This window comes from Brassica napus, chromosome C9 (assembly GCF_020379485.1).
Source record: "Brassica napus cultivar Da-Ae chromosome C9, Da-Ae, whole genome shotgun sequence".
Classification (NCBI taxonomy): Eukaryota; Viridiplantae; Streptophyta; class Magnoliopsida; order Brassicales; family Brassicaceae; genus Brassica; species Brassica napus.
The window spans coordinates 51853718-51868846 of NC_063452.1; the positions used below are offsets into that span (position 1 = coordinate 51853718).

Below are 15129 nucleotides of genomic sequence, written 5' to 3' on the forward strand. Positions count from 1 at the left end.
TGATTTCGGTGGCATCATCATTAACTGTATCATATGATTCATGAGGTAATGGTAACTCCACTCCCTACACATCATTAGTAAAAACATATAGTTTCAAGATAAGAAAAAGAAGCCTATGACAACACACAAAGGGGTGATAGTTAAAACTTACATCTACGGTTTCATGGTTTTGTGTTTCAGTCTCAGTGGCTTCTAAAACAGAAGTGTTACCGTGGCTTGATATTAGGAGTTTTCAAGGCTCCTAAGACAAATGTTGTAGTATAGTGATTGTCGAACCAGTTCTGAGGGATATCAAAGCACTGAGAATGCAAGTACTCACTTAATCTAAGTGCAACCAATGATTTAGATGGGTTTTAAGCTATGACTAAAACTAGAAAGCAAATGATACTTTCTTGACTAAGGGAAAAGAGAACTCATGGGCATAGGGATTAGACCTTAGGTGATCAAGTATCGAACTAAGGATGGCAAATGATCAATCAAACTATCAACCTTAAGCCTAGACACAATTCTAAACAAGCTCTATGTCTAGATGAATGCTCATTTGCTAACATATCTCAAACATCAAATGTCTTTGGTTGAATAATATGAAAGCAATCATTACTAACAAGTCTATTAGCTATCTTAGCATCTTTAACAACAAATGTCTTTGGCAAAGTATACTAAAAGCCTAGGAGAGTTGTCTCAAGCATTTCATCAAACACCTTTCGGGTGGGAAATGCCTATTGATCAACTTTTGAGTGGCCAACTCAGAAGATGCATTAGGAATACTCTACTAGCAAGGAACAAGAATGATCTACACTAAAACATCCTAGAACTAACCTAATCACCCTTAATCTCCCTAATTCATGAATTCAAAAGGTGATTACTCACTAATCTCCATGATTCCTCTTAAACCCATATTGGATTTCAGATTAATCATGTAGAGAAATAGATAAGAAATCAACAATAACACAAGAACATAACAATCAAAATCCAAGAGATGAACTTCTCAAGAGAGTTTTTGTGTATTTCTCAATAGATCCAAAAAATAATCTGCCTTCTGGCTGCCAAGAGTACTTAACTTAGGTTTTTGCAAACTAAAAACAATAAAACAAATGACCAAAAGGCCCCTGAAATAACATAAAAATCGTCCAATCAAACACGTGGAGCGACCTAGCATAGTCGCTCCCAGGAGGTCGCTCCCAACGCTTCTTCGTGTCTCGCCCCGTCAAAACGCGAGCGACTTGAGCTGGTCGCTCTGGCTGGGAGCGACCTTGGTAGGTCGCTCTGAGGGGTCGCTCCAGGATGCTCGACTTTGGTGTCTCCGGACGAGAGGATGCGAGCGACCTTGGTGTGTCGCTCCAACAAGTCGCTCCGGACTTCGGGAGCGACCTCAGTGGGTCGCTCTGAGAGGTCGCTCCGGGCTTCATTTTGTGTCGTCTCGCCATGGAAAAGCGAGCGACCTCGGAGCGTCGCTCTGGCAAGTCGCTCTGAGAAGGGGTGTCTCACGATAGAAACGCGAGCGACCTCTCCATGTCGCTCTGGCTGGATCGCTACGGGATGTGTGTCACAGCGACTTCACGGCGTCGCTTCGGTGATGTCGCTCTGGTGCGCTGCTCGTCCGTTGATCGCTTTAAACACTTCTTTTGAGCTCCAAATGCACCCAAATGCCTCCAAGAACTCCATGTGGTACTCCAATACCTGATAAAGACTCATGTATGCAAAATGCAACCTAAACATGGCTAAATCCTAGTCTATATGATCAAAATGCACATGGGTGAATGGATAAAACAATGTAAATATGCAAGATATCAACTCCCCCAAACTTGTTCTTTACTTGTCCACAAGTGAACTTTCTAGAACTTATAGGGAGAGAGGTTCGAAGGTGGGAGCTCATAGCCAAAAGAAACACAACTAGCAAACACGATTAGCACACTCTCTTATTACACTCTAGCTTCTCTAGGCCTATCTCATCTCCTTTTGTCCCTACACTCATCATCAAGCATCCACACATTCAAATCAACCAACTCTCACATTCATTAAGCACAAAACATCTAGTGAATTCTTGCAAATGGTCAGTCGGTCCAAGTCATTTGGGTAAGGGAAGACTTTTATTCAAGTGATTCAAAAGGTTCGAAACATAAAATCTTTACGGTGGTTTACTCTCGAAACAAGTAGCCTTGACATTGCACATAATATATCTAAGAAAAGGACCAACTCATGCATACAATGCTCAATCTCCATTGTTCTACCCTTTTCCCAAACATACAATTACACAATCATTCTCAAATGTCAAACCCAACTCACATCTCTCACCAAAAGATCCTAAGAACATTAACTCCTTTTCTTTGAAATCTACAAGGGATTTTTCACAACCTCAAAACATTACTTAGCTCCTAACAACTTTGCTAGCCCCATTTTTCTTTCTTTTTCTTTTCTTTTCATATTTTATGTTTTTTTTTTTTAAATGGGGGCAAAGACTTTTCATAACTTGAGCTAGAGGTTTTTCTACTTATCCCAGTAAGACAATTCACTTAAACACAAAGAGTCATTTCTTTTCCTTTTTCATTGCTCCCAAATCATAATCACAACTCTCACCCCCCCCCCCCCCCCCACCTATGGCTAGACAATAGAGTGCCCAATCTAGCAATAATGAAGATCAAGCATTGTCGTTCCCGATACTCTCAACATTATGCACATGTAAGACTTTCCGAAGAAGGCCTCACTTATGTGTGAGAAAATACCTTATGTGCGTGAATCCAGCTACCACCACCTAGCCACTCCATTGACAGCCTAATCTCAGTGTAAATTAAAACTGCATCCTCTTTTGTGGCCTCGATATACACTTTGTAATGGTTGCAAATGAGAATTTTCGTCACTCGAGCTTTGCGCTACCCATGTGTAACAAACACTTCAACAAAGTCGTCCAGACTGTACTGTGCACAAAGATTTCGAGGAGGAGATGACCTGATTTTGCAAATATCAACTATTGTATGTTTTCCTTCCGCTTCATCACTCAAATTCTGTGAGCTTGTACATCTTTTGATCATAAATTTTCTTCTACCACCCCCTTGAATCTTTGTAATTACTAATGCTTGGACCCAAATATCTTCACTTTCACTAATTTTACGGGTTATTTCCACCAACTTCCCTGTTCTAAACATGTGTTGATTCAATACCTTCAATTCCAAAACAATCATATATAAGCTAAAGCCCTCAACAATTCAAAATTTTAGAACTTAAACATACAAAGAAAACAATACCTTGTTTTTGCTTTTGACCCATTCAGAGCCGGTCCAATCAGCATGAGGTCTCAGTTGGCTTCTGTTGAGTCTCATTATGTCTGGTGGATCATCAAAGTAAACCAAAAAACTACCAACTGGCCTTTCAACTATGATAACACCAGTCCACCAACCATCACTAAAATAAGCATCCGCCACCGACCCTTCCTTGAATACGACACCTTCATTCAGATACTCTGGCGGGACCGGCCGAATAAAACATCTTTCAATTGTTTCTTTGCAAGGATTTACGCTGTCTTCGTTGAGCAAAGTTTTGAGCAAAGTTTTGTAACAAACCCGAAGCTTTTCCCCTTTCACTCTCGTCGGATTTTGCTCGAGGATAGCTCTAAACCAAGAACCTTTGAACCCATCTTCTTTAAGAGAGACTTCTACTTCACAGCCTTTGGCAATGGACAAAAGTTTTCTTTTTTTCTTCAAATTGTTCATCTTTGGTTACTCCTGAAAACGAAATCAGAAATGCAGAGCACAAAAAAAAACAAAAATCAAGAAAAGAAAGAAAGAAGTTGAATAAATATCAAATGAACGACATGCATCCAACAAACTGAAACAAATTGATATTTTAGATAAATCAATTAGGTTCCATACAAAAATTCAATTCGATTTGGAGCGTAGCAAAGAGAAAATTCAATTTGATCTAAATTGAATATAAAAAGACAAAAGAGAATACAAAGAATGTAATTGAATTGCCTTTTGCCAAAATCGATTCAAGTTGAATTGAAACTGAAACTGAAACAGATTGAGATTTTAGGTCAATCAATTAGGTTCCAAACAAAAATTCAATTCTATTTAGAGTGTTGATTCAAAATTGAAGATAAAACTCAATTACCTTTGCCACGATAATGATTCAAAATGGGGAAGATCGTTAAGTGTTGATTCTTCTGCTTGGAATTTACGGACATAGAAAAGGATGAAGAAATGATAGAAAAAAAGAAAGCAAAACAAACGTGTCGGGGAAGAGGATGAAGACGTGGCGGGGGAAGAGTTAAATTTACTGTTTTGTCATCACTTTGTTAAATGATAAAAAACAGATCAATTGTTGAGATACTGGTTCGAACCCGGGATTCAGACGAAACTGAAGTCTAAAGGCACCTCAACTTACCACTAGACGATATCACATTCTTGTTACGCATAACACGTTTTCTAGTATTGGTGTTTACATATCATTATTTTAGTATATAAATATTGTAAACCAATTCATAAGCCTTTCTATATTAGTTATAGACCTTTATAAATTGATTTTCATAGATTTGTAAGTCTTTATAACTTTTAAATACGCTTTTATATATCCTAAACTCGATTGATTTTACAAGAGGTAAAAAACCAGTTTTATATAAACCTTTATATCCTATTTTAGATTCATACCTGCGACGTTTGTTTCAAGCAACTTTCTGCTTCAAGTTTTATGTGTCTTCGTCTTGAGTGATTTTCTATGTAGTTTCATTTTCCCCAATAATATTCTCTTCTTCCCTTAGATGCTCTGTACCAGATTTTGCTTCTTCATCACATATCTCTTCTTCATTTTCATCAGCTAGTGCACTTCTTCCATCACCAGAGTTTGCTTCTTCATCACATATCTCTTCTTCATTTTCATCATCTGGTGCACTTTTTCCATCACCAGAGTTTGCTTCTTCAGCAATTGTATTTTCTTCATTTCCATCATCTGGTGCATTTTTTTATCACCAGAGTTTGCTTCTTCATCAATTGCATATTCTTCATTTTCATAATCTTGTGCACTTCTTCTATCACCAGAACTAACTCCATTCTCACAATCTTATTTGTTTGGTGAACCGTCATTAAACTTCAAAAAAACTAGTGAAATCATTAGAGAGAAATAACACGTGAAATTTTATAAGTACTTGGTAAAATTCAATTGCTTACCTCAATTCCTAAAACATTCTGGATCACCACTACTCGCTTATCCAAATTACGAACCATTTGGATTAGCTTATCAAGTTTCTCGATGTTAGACATGAAATGATCTTTATCTTTTCTTTGCTCCTTATCCTTTAGATACTCTTCATCTTTCTTTTCCTCTTCGTCTTCACTATGATTCAGATCTTCACCATGCTCTGCATATTTGTCTTTTGTCTTGCGTTGTTGACCTATATCTTCTGTTGCAACAAAAATATCCACAAAACCTTGCTCCCAATCGCTTCTCTACATTTTGTATCCTTGTTGAACTAATTTCACAACACTGTCAAAGTCAGCATCGTCACTATGTGTTGCCCCCACCAAATGTTTGTATTCCTCAGCCAATCCAATCACTGTGTTAATAACGTCAACTGGTAGAATAAATAAAACAAATCTATGTAAACCTCATATATATAAATTTATAAGTCCCTATAAAACTACATTTACAATCTTTTATAAACACATGTCACATTTACCATCTTTTATAAACACACGAATATATTTATAGATGTTTATAAAAAATCACATTGTTTATCTTCTCCAGCTTTAACACTTCAGTTATTGTCGGAGTGCTTGTTGAGTCCCAATGTAGACACAACGGTTATGAAGAAGAGGATGTCTCGCATGGTTTTCCCAAAGATATACCAAGCACATGCACTGATGACATTGCCCACAAATTTATGGCTAGCGCAAAACCCTTCACTTCATAACAATCTCCTGCCCGGGAACTTGCACTCAAACTTTTTACACTTCTCATCAAGATGTTATAAGAAGTTTTACCCCAAGCCACCTTGGGTAAGCGATAGTTCATATAATGCAGCAACCTATCTTTCGAAATTTTAGAACTCGGGTTTTCTGCCATAATTACCGCTTCTGTGATTATTGTTGTTCCAAGGGATACTCTTTCTAGTGTTGGCATGCTTCGTGCTTTCTCTTTAAACATTTCATACAACGTTCTCACTGTAAATTTATAACCCTTGCCCAACATCCAAAGGTATGGCTTCTTCATTATTTTGAACTGCGGCTCTGTTATTGTTTGATCTTCCTCACAACATAAGCCTATTGTCAGATGAAATTCCCTTTGTGAAAACCTCATAGGCTGGTCCGAGAAAGTAAACCAGAGATCCTCTCCTTGCGTCAATACTCTTCGCTACATTAGAAAATGGAACAACTCTTTTGAAATTGAACCCACTCCTTTTAACCAGCTTCAAAATGCTCCCAGTGTATCTTCTACCTTCTCGACATAATCAATCTTTGAGTGATGGATTATCGCTTTGGGATTATCTGGTGGTTCTCTAGCTTCATAAACCCTCCCAGGCAATCTCAAGGTTGTGCAAAACTCGTTGCTATCCAACTGCAATACAAGACAACACTTTTTGAGTTCACGCATCTTATAATTACTTGAAACCCACATTTATAAAGGCTTATAATTTTTCAAATAAACTCAATGTTCACTATCGATAATCTTTTTCTTAGATCTAACTGCAATACAAGACAACACTTCTCGAGTTCATGCATCTAAAAAAGACTTGAAACCAACATTTATAAAGAGTTATAATTTTTCAAAAACTCAATGTTCACTATCGATACTCTTTCTCTTAGGTCTAACTAGGGACATGACAATCCTCAACCAATTTCTTCTATTTTCTTATAACAGAAATAACAAATTCAACAAATGACTTAAACAAACAAAAAGATACTCAAATTTAGGAACTTACTTGTTGAGAATCGTGAATAGGAGAATCGCGAAGAGGAGAATCATGAAGAGGAGAATCGTAAAGAGAAGACGACATTTTTGAGATGATATTTTGAATCATGTAGTGTGATTATTATTGTCGCCTGAGAGAAATGATCTTGGATTCTTCGTCACTGGATGCTCTTTCCAGAGAGACGTCGTGACTCGTGAGAGAGAAGACATTTTTTCGTCGTCGTCGTGAGAGTGGATGTCGTGAGAGTCGCCGTCACCGTCAATCTCTTCGCCGAGAAAGTAGAATGATTTGTTGTGAGAACCCCAAACCTTATCTCTTTCCCTTTCTCTGTTAGATCTGGTTTATTTAGGGGGCACTTAAGGTTATTTATTCATTAATGAATGTTATATTTATGAAAATGTTATTTAATGGATGATAAAATTGAATAATGGTACTAACAAAAGTGAAAAAGTAAAATTTCCCTTAGATCAAATTTTGTTAATTAATTTTGAATTTATTTTTGAATAATTCTGTAATTTAAATTTCTTAATATCCGCATTAATATTTTTTTGGTCAATATCCGGATTAATAATATGTTGACTAAGAAAAAAAAAATGAAATTGACAAAAGGTCACGAGACAATCACGTGCCAATACGGAGGAAAGATTCATCTTCTCTGTTCCTCTGACTTTGGCAAAATCTTTGCCCTTTTTTCGACGGGACGGCGGTGAACGTCGACGTGAAAGAGTACAGCGATGAACTTCCCCACAAGGCTCGCCGAGAAACTCCCCGGAATCTTACCGGTGCCGTCTCATTCTCTCCTGCGTAAAGGTTGTCTTTTTCAATCCGTTTCACTTGTTTCCTTCCTGTGACCTCATCCTGGTTTCGTGTATTGCTTGTTCGTTAGTTTTCCGATAAGATTGGATACTATCAATGTGAAACGTATGTTTCTGGGCTTCTCTTCGTTCGTAATTTCTACTTGAAAATCTCCTCTTTTGTCGGAAACCTTCGTGTCCATTATCTCTAAGAGCTATATAGGAACTTTCGTGTCTGAATCCAATATGTGAACTGTTATGGTCAGTGGAAGATGAGAGCTAATGAGCATTCTCTTCTCACGTGTACCAGGAGCTATCATCTCCGAGTTAAGATTCTTTGCAACTGCTAACCACAGTAGAAGATTGAGATTGGGATTGCAGAAGAATAAGGTTTGGAGTTTGCAGAGAGCAGAACTCTCTGTAGTGACCAATTCATGTATAGTTCATCCCGCAACTGAAGCCTATGCACAAGAAGCTATAGAAGCAATCAAATCCGAGAAAGTTATCGCTGTGCCTACCGATACTCTTTATGGATTCGCCTGTGATGCTTGGTAACAAAGATTAGCTGAATAAGCTTTACATTTAACCAAACTAAACTGTGCTTTGTATAAACATGAAACAGTTCTTTAGAAGCTGTTAACCGAATCTATGAGATCAAAGGCCGTAAGCTCACAAGCCCGTTAGCCATCTGCGTAGGAGACGTATCAGATATCAAGAGAGTCGCTACAACAAACCACTTACCTCACGGTTTGCTCGACTCGCTCTTGCCCGGTCCAGTCACTCTCGTACTTCAACGAGGTTTGCATCTTCTTCTTCTCAACTGTGGTTGCTTCGATATGATCTCTTTTATGTGAGAATGTTCTTGTGGTGTTTTCAAAACAGGTGAGTCAAGTATTCTTGAAAAGTCGTTAAACCCTGGGATAGATACCATTGGAGTACGTGTTCCCGATAGTGAATTCATCAGAGAAGTATCGAGAGGTTCGGGGAGTGTTTTGGCTCTTACGAGTGCTAATCTAAGCGGTGATAGAAGCAGCGTTTGCGTGAATGATTTCGAGAATCTTTGGCAGCACTGTGCTTTTGTCTATGATGGTGGTTTGCTTCCGTCGGGTCGTGCGGGGTCAACGATAGTTGATTTGAGTAAAGTTGGCAAGTATAAGATCATTAGACCTGGAAGGTATGTGTCATTGAGAGATGTTTTGTTGATCAATGCTTGAGTCTTTGTGAGATGATACTTAAGAAGAGTGTTGTTCTTTGTTGTTGTTGATTCAGCGCTAAGGAAGCAACAGTGGCGATTCTTGAGATGTATTTGCTTGAAGAAGAAGACTGTTAACAGAAGAAAGCTGGTTAAGCTTTGATCTGACTTTAAAGAATTTGAAGGTTTTGCTATGTCTCCTTGCTCGATCTTTGCTATTGGTTGTATTGGTTTGATCATATGTTATAAACAGTGTTGTAAAAGTTGGTCTAGCCGTCCAAAAAAAAATCGGATCTTTGCTAAACGATTTTTAAAAGAATCAGTTTAGGTGTTCAAAAGTTCGATCTAGTTGCTCTTCTAATCAATAATCTCGTATAAAATGCCTAATTACCGTCTAAACATTTTTTGAACATCGGTTATAGGTTATAGGTTATAGCTTATCAGATACATTTGTAATATGAGAAGATTGTTGATTTTGAGCATGTGCAAACTCTAGTTTTAATAGTCAGCATTTGTAATTTAAAGGAATTTGTGGACTGTTTCATAATTTTCACTAAAATTTTTTATTGGTCCATGTGGAAGATGAAGAAGTTATGGGATGTTAGGTACATCTTTGGGGAAAAAATCATGTAGTATTTGTCTAGAAATAGTTGGTAATCTTGTATGAATAATTTCCAATTTGTTTAAGAAAAAACTAATATAGGAAATTTAAAACGTGTAAATTAAATTCACTGAGGATTTTTTTTATGAAAACTATAAAAGAAAAAAAAAAGATTACATGTTTTAATTACGGGCTGAAAGTTGAAGAAAAGATAATATAAGGCATCAGTTTACAATTTAAAAACATTTTAGTTTCCACATGTCTGTGCTCTGTTTTTTTCTCGGCTTGGGTTGGGTCTAAAAAACGTTTATCCACAGAGTGTTATTTGACAATAATGAAGATCAATCAATCCCTCTCAAACTCTTCTCACCACCACTAGTTTCTTGGTCTCTCGAACATTCCCTCTTCTCTTTATTTTTGATTCCTTGTGGTTGGTTTCTCAGTTGCGTGTTCTTGCCTCGCGCCTGCCTTCAGGTACTGTTTCGTGCAAACTTTTCTCAGAAGTTCATGGGTGTCGAGAAAACGAAGTAAAGTATTATTCTTTTATGAGAATTGGTTTCTCTGAAACTTAAAAATTTAGTCTTTACTTTTGGATTTCTGATTCAGATTCAGATTTCAGAATTGAAGCAAAAAGAAAGTTGATTCACCGAGATAAATGAATTGATCTTCCTTTTGTGACTAAACTTGGTGTAAGGAAGAGTTGAATAGATGTGTGTTTTCTAATCACAAGCTGATTTTGTTCTGTGTCTATTATGCAGTTACTTTTTGACTCGGTGGGGAAAAAAATGGCGACTGGGGTATTGCCAGCTCCGTTCTCCGGGGTCAACATCTCGGATTCGAAACTCGGGTTTGGTAAAAGCATGAATATTGTGAGGAGCTTAAGATCTGCTAGGAGAAGAGTTTCAGTGATCCGGAGTTCGAATCAAGGCTCTGATCTAGCCGAGCTTCAACCTGCTTCAGAAGGAAGCCCTCTCCTAGGTATTTTCATAACAGATGCATTCAAATTGGCATTTTTAGCTTCAGAGTGATTGATTTTTTTTAGGGGGGTTTTGAAGTGCCAAGACAGAAGTACTGCGAGTCATTGCATAAGACGGTGAGAAGGAAGACTCGTACTGTCATGGTTGGAGACGTTGCCCTTGGCAGCGAACATCCCATAAGGATCCAAACCATGACTACATCCGATACAAAGGATATTGCTGCAACCGTTGAAGAGGTTTTTGAATCTCTCTCTCTCTCTCTTAGTATCTACTGAATGCATATGCATCAGATACTTGAGTTGTGTTGTTCCATTGACAGACCTTGGTTCTCTTGTTGTAGGTTATGAGAATAGCTGATAAAGGAGCTGACATTGTGAGGATCACTGTTCAAGGGAAGAAAGAGGCAGACGCATGCTTTGAAATCAAAGACAAACTTGTTCAGCTTAAGTAAGTTTATACCCATACCGAGTATTCTGCTATGTTTTGTGGGTGTTTTGAGTAGTATGAAACTGAACTGTTTTTTTTTACGTGTGTGTGTGTGTTACAGTTATAACATCCCCCTTGTGGCGGACATTCATTTTGCTCCTTCTGTAGCCTTGCGTGTAGCTGAATGCTTTGACAAGATCCGCGTCAACCCCGGAAACTTTGGTACACTTTCTTCTTCTTTTTTTGTCTCTCTCAGTTGTTTCTTCATCTCAAGCACGAATGATTTGTTCTTGCCACTGTAGCGGACAGACGGGCCCAGTTTGAGACGATAGAGTACACAGAAGATGAATACCAGAAAGAACTTCAGCATATCGAGCAGGTAGAATTTAAAAAAGCATTTGTGTCTCTTTTTCTTGTAAAGTATTAATCAGAGTCTAAACCCTCGTTTTTTCCCTTAGGTCTTCACTCCTTTAGTTGAGAAATGCAAAGAGTATGGGAGGGCAATGCGTATAGGGACAAATCACGGAAGTCTTTCTGACCGCATCATGAGCTATTATGGTGACTCTCCACGAGGAATGGTGAGAAGCCTTTGAAACTGTTTTCTCTTCTTTACCACTTGTAATGTTTGTCTGATTTGATGAGTTTTTTTTGTCACGACCAGGTTGAATCAGCGTTTGAGTTTGCACGGATATGTCGGAAACTAGACTACCACAACTTCGTTTTCTCGATGAAAGCTAGCAACCCGGTGATCATGGTCCAGGCCTACCGTTTGCTCGTGGCGGAGATGTATGTTCATGGATGGGATTATCCTCTGCATTTGGGAGTCACTGAAGCAGGTGAAGGTGAAGACGGACGGATGAAATCTGCTATTGGGATTGGAACGCTTCTTCAGGTACCTCACATTACATAACATAAGAGAAAGACATTTTTACTTGTGATCATTCACATAACGTGATGGTTGTTGTACTTGCAGGATGGACTAGGTGACACAATAAGAGTTTCGCTGACTGAGCCACCAGAAGAGGAGATTGATCCGTGTAAGCGATTGGCCAACCTCGGAACAAATGCTGCTGAGCTTCAACAAGGCGTTGTATGAATGATTTCTTCTTTAGATGCTTCTCTACTATAGTTTACACTTCACTGTGGCTAATGCAACTCTTTTGTGTGTATTAGGCACCGTTTGAAGAGAAGCATAGGCATTACTTTGATTTTCAGCGTAGGACTGGTGATCTACCTGTTCAGAAAGAGGTAAAGACTGTACATTTTGAGGGGAATTAATAAAAAAATGTTATCAATGATTCTTCCTGGAAAATTGTAGGGAGAAGAGGTTGATTACAGAAACGTACTTCACCGTGATGGTTCTGTTCTGATGACGGTTTCTCTAGATCAACTAAAGGTGAGAGCATTTATAAACACTCTTCTCTTCTTCTTCTACATTTATATAGGGCAAAATGTAGAACGTATCATTGTCTTTCCTTTCACTTCTTTCCAGGCACCTGAACTCCTCTACAGATCGCTTGCTACAAAGCTTGTCGTTGGCATGCCATTCAAGGTGGGATGTATGGTTCATTTTATCTTCATGAGAGACGCATCCTGATTCTTTTACTTATCGAGTAATGCTTGTGTAGGATCTGGCAACGGTTGATTCCATCTTACTTAGAGAGCTACCACCTGTGGATGATCACGTGGCTGTAAGAATCACCCTTGCTTCTCCATATCGTTTTCTCTAAAGATCTTATATTGACTGAAAGTAAAACATTGAGTTATGTTTACAGCGTTTGGCTCTTAAACGGTTGATCGATGTAAGTATGGGAGTCATAGCACCTTTATCAGAGCAGCTCACAAAGCCATTGCCCAATGCAATGGTTCTTGTCAACCTGAAGGAACTATCTGGTGGTGCTTACAAGCTTCTCCCTGAAGGTGACTCGGATAAAAACTTTCCTGACAAAAACCAGCTTTTTTCGGGTTTTCTTAGCATCGGTTATTTCAGGTACACGCTTGGTTGTCTCTGTACGAGGTGATGAGCCATACGAGGAGCTTGAAGTACTCAAGAACATCGATGCTACGATGATTCTACATGATGTACCCTTCAATGAAGACAATGTTAGCAGAGTACATGCAGCTCGGAGGTAATAATATAATAAAAAATTCTCGCCATACAATCTTTTGATGAGCTCAAAGTTATGAGCTAACTGATACTCTTCTTGTCTTTGATTTGTAGACTATTCGAGTTCCTATCCGAGAATTCAGTTAATTTTCCCGTCATTCACCACATTAACTTCCCAACAGGGATTCACAGGTAAGATAGCCCTCTCCTCAGAACTTTGATATACGGTATGATGGTTTCTTTCTTGTTGCGCAACAATGCAGGGACGAGTTGGTGATCCACGCAGGGACATACGCTGGGGCACTTCTAGTGGATGGACTTGGAGATGGTGTAATGCTAGAAGCACCTGATCAAGACTTCGAGTTTCTTAGGAACACTTCTTTCAACTTGTTACAAGGCTGCAGGATGCGTAACACCAAGACGGTATATATAAGCACAAACGAATCTCTATTATTCTCAAACCCTTCCTTAGAATGAAAAAGTAGTCACAGTGAATTGTTTGTTGCAGGAATACGTATCGTGCCCGTCTTGTGGAAGAACTCTGTTCGACTTGCAAGAAATCAGCGCTGAGATCAGAGAAAAGACTTCGCATTTGCCTGGCGTTTCGGTTAGTAAAAAAAAACAAAACCTTTGTTTCTTTTTGTGTTTCAAGAAAATGTTTTCCTTTCTGGTTGTTGGATTGTGTAAACGAATGGAGTTTTGGAAAATGGTGCAGATTGCAATAATGGGTTGCATTGTGAATGGACCTGGCGAAATGGCTGATGCTGATTTCGGTTATGTAGGCGGTTCTCCCGGGAAAATCGACCTTTACGTTGGAAAGGTGACGACTACCTTTAGTCTCGAGCTTCTTGGTCTTTTGAAGTAGAATGTGTTTTTATATATACAGTTTTTAAATTTCTGTGGACAGACGGTGGTCAAGCGTGGGATTGCCATGTCGGAGGCAACTGATGCTCTGATCGGTCTGATCAAAGAACATGGTCGTTGGGTCGACCCACCGGTTGCTGATGAGTAGATTCATTGTTAGTTCCAATGGCAAAGATGGATAAATGGATCGTTATTTTCTGAAATTTGAGAGGGAAAGAAGAAGATAGTATGTGTATGTATGTATGTATGTATATACATATACCTATTTGTTGTGTAATGCATCATATTAAACAGTGGCCAAATCTTCTCTAAGCTGATAGTAGTTCTGAGTTCAAATAATACAACACAAGCTAGTTGGCAGAAGTTGCTAGCTTTTTCTTTTGGCCTGTGATGGAAATAACAACAAAAAAATATAAATACAAATTATATAGTTGTTCACTAATAATAGCCATTCTCTTACAATCGAAAAATAAACTACTATGACATGATTGATACAAGTGTCTGTGCAGTAAACAAACAAAAAAAATCAACTTATAAGAAACACAAAATCGCTTCTTTTATTCTTCACTTTATTTGGAGAATCAAGTTATAAGAAACACAAAATCGCTTCTTTTATTCTTCACTTTATTAGGAGTTGGAACGTAAATAAATTAAGAACTTATTTGATCATGCTACTTTTGTCTTTTGCTAAAAAAAAAAAAAATTGATCATGGAGAGTTAAAGAATTAATAAGGATCGGATTAATCAAAAAGGCAGCAGCAAACGGGACCAGTGGGTCTACCCAAGAGGCAGTGGCCGCCATAGAGGAGTCGGTGTTTCGATGGCAATGATTAATGAACGTCGCAGTCGCTGTCCTGTTTGCACGTTCCCCTCAAGCGGCACGGTCCGTCCAATACATCATTTCCTGTTTTTTTTTATTCAGTTGAATTCAAGAAAATTGTATTAGGTTTGTGACCATGACACAATACTATACAGTGTTGTTGTTATTAGTTAAATGATAAAACTTTTTGTAGAAACTCAAATCTTTTAGAAACACAAAGAGTTATAAAAACAAATTTTATTATTAGTTTTAGAAACTATTCAAAACTAAATCTCTCAATATGTTTCTCTTAGATCATATGGAACACCTCTCCATTAGACCTATATTTATATGAAAGACAATTTTCTTTAACATGTGGGATATGAATACCTAAATAGAAACTTTATTTTCCTATATCTAGGTTTTCTTATTGTGTTTATCTTAACATATTGAACATCTAATAATATG

General features: G+C 38.1%; 2 protein-coding genes across 4 annotated transcripts; both read left to right on the forward strand.

The window, feature by feature from the left end:
- Positions 1–7496: 7496 nt before the first annotated feature.
- On the forward strand, positions 7497–9225 carry LOC106365751 (threonylcarbamoyl-AMP synthase). Its single transcript, XM_013805235.3, has 5 exons — positions 7497–7711; positions 8006–8246; positions 8318–8493; positions 8578–8869; positions 8965–9225. The coding sequence occupies exons 1-5, from the start codon at positions 7636–7638 to the stop codon at positions 9023–9025; spliced, it is 846 nt and encodes a 281-aa protein (XP_013660689.1). The 5' UTR covers positions 7497–7635; the 3' UTR covers positions 9026–9225.
- A 502-nt stretch (positions 9226–9727) lies between these two features.
- On the forward strand, positions 9728–14174 carry LOC106365752 (4-hydroxy-3-methylbut-2-en-1-yl diphosphate synthase (ferredoxin), chloroplastic). Of its 3 annotated transcripts, XM_013805237.3 has the most exons (21): positions 9805–9962; positions 10095–10177; positions 10247–10466; positions 10544–10701; positions 10806–10912; positions 11013–11113; positions 11194–11270; positions 11350–11469; positions 11553–11783; positions 11865–11981; positions 12065–12139; positions 12210–12287; positions 12384–12443; positions 12520–12582; positions 12667–12811; positions 12882–13020; positions 13113–13190; positions 13262–13421; positions 13507–13605; positions 13714–13818; positions 13906–14174. In XM_013805237.3, exons 3-21 carry the CDS (start codon positions 10274–10276, stop codon positions 14008–14010), a joined length of 2211 nt encoding a protein of 736 aa, XP_013660691.1. In that variant the 5' UTR covers positions 9805–9962; positions 10095–10177; positions 10247–10273; the 3' UTR covers positions 14011–14174. The 3 variants fall into 3 exon arrangements, with proteins under 3 accessions (XP_022565353.1, XP_013660691.1, XP_013660692.1); XM_022709632.2 differs by lacking the exon at positions 10095–10177 and having other exon boundaries at positions 9728–9962; XM_013805238.3 differs by lacking the exons at positions 9805–9962; positions 10095–10177 and having other exon boundaries at positions 10531–10701.
- The last annotated feature ends 955 nt before the right edge of the window (positions 14175–15129 follow it).

Bases quoted from the DNA above. Each gene is read 5' to 3' on its own strand.
- LOC106365752 (XM_022709632.2), top strand. From the start codon at position 10,274: ATGGCGACTGGGGTATTGCCAGCTCCGTTCTCCGGGGTCAACATCTCG. The intron at 11,784-11,864 runs GTACCTCACATT...TTGTACTTGCAG, and splicing joins GGATTGGAACGCTTCTTCAG to GATGGACTAGGTGACACAAT. The intron at 13,606-13,713 runs GTTAGTAAAAAA...AAAATGGTGCAG, and splicing joins CGCATTTGCCTGGCGTTTCG to ATTGCAATAATGGGTTGCAT.
- LOC106365751 (XM_013805235.3), top strand. From the start codon at position 7,636: ATGAACTTCCCCACAAGGCTCGCCGAGAAACTCCCCGGAATCTTACCG. The intron at 7,712-8,005 runs GTTGTCTTTTTC...CACGTGTACCAG, and splicing joins TCATTCTCTCCTGCGTAAAG to GAGCTATCATCTCCGAGTTA. The intron at 8,247-8,317 runs GTAACAAAGATT...AACATGAAACAG, and splicing joins GGATTCGCCTGTGATGCTTG to TTCTTTAGAAGCTGTTAACC.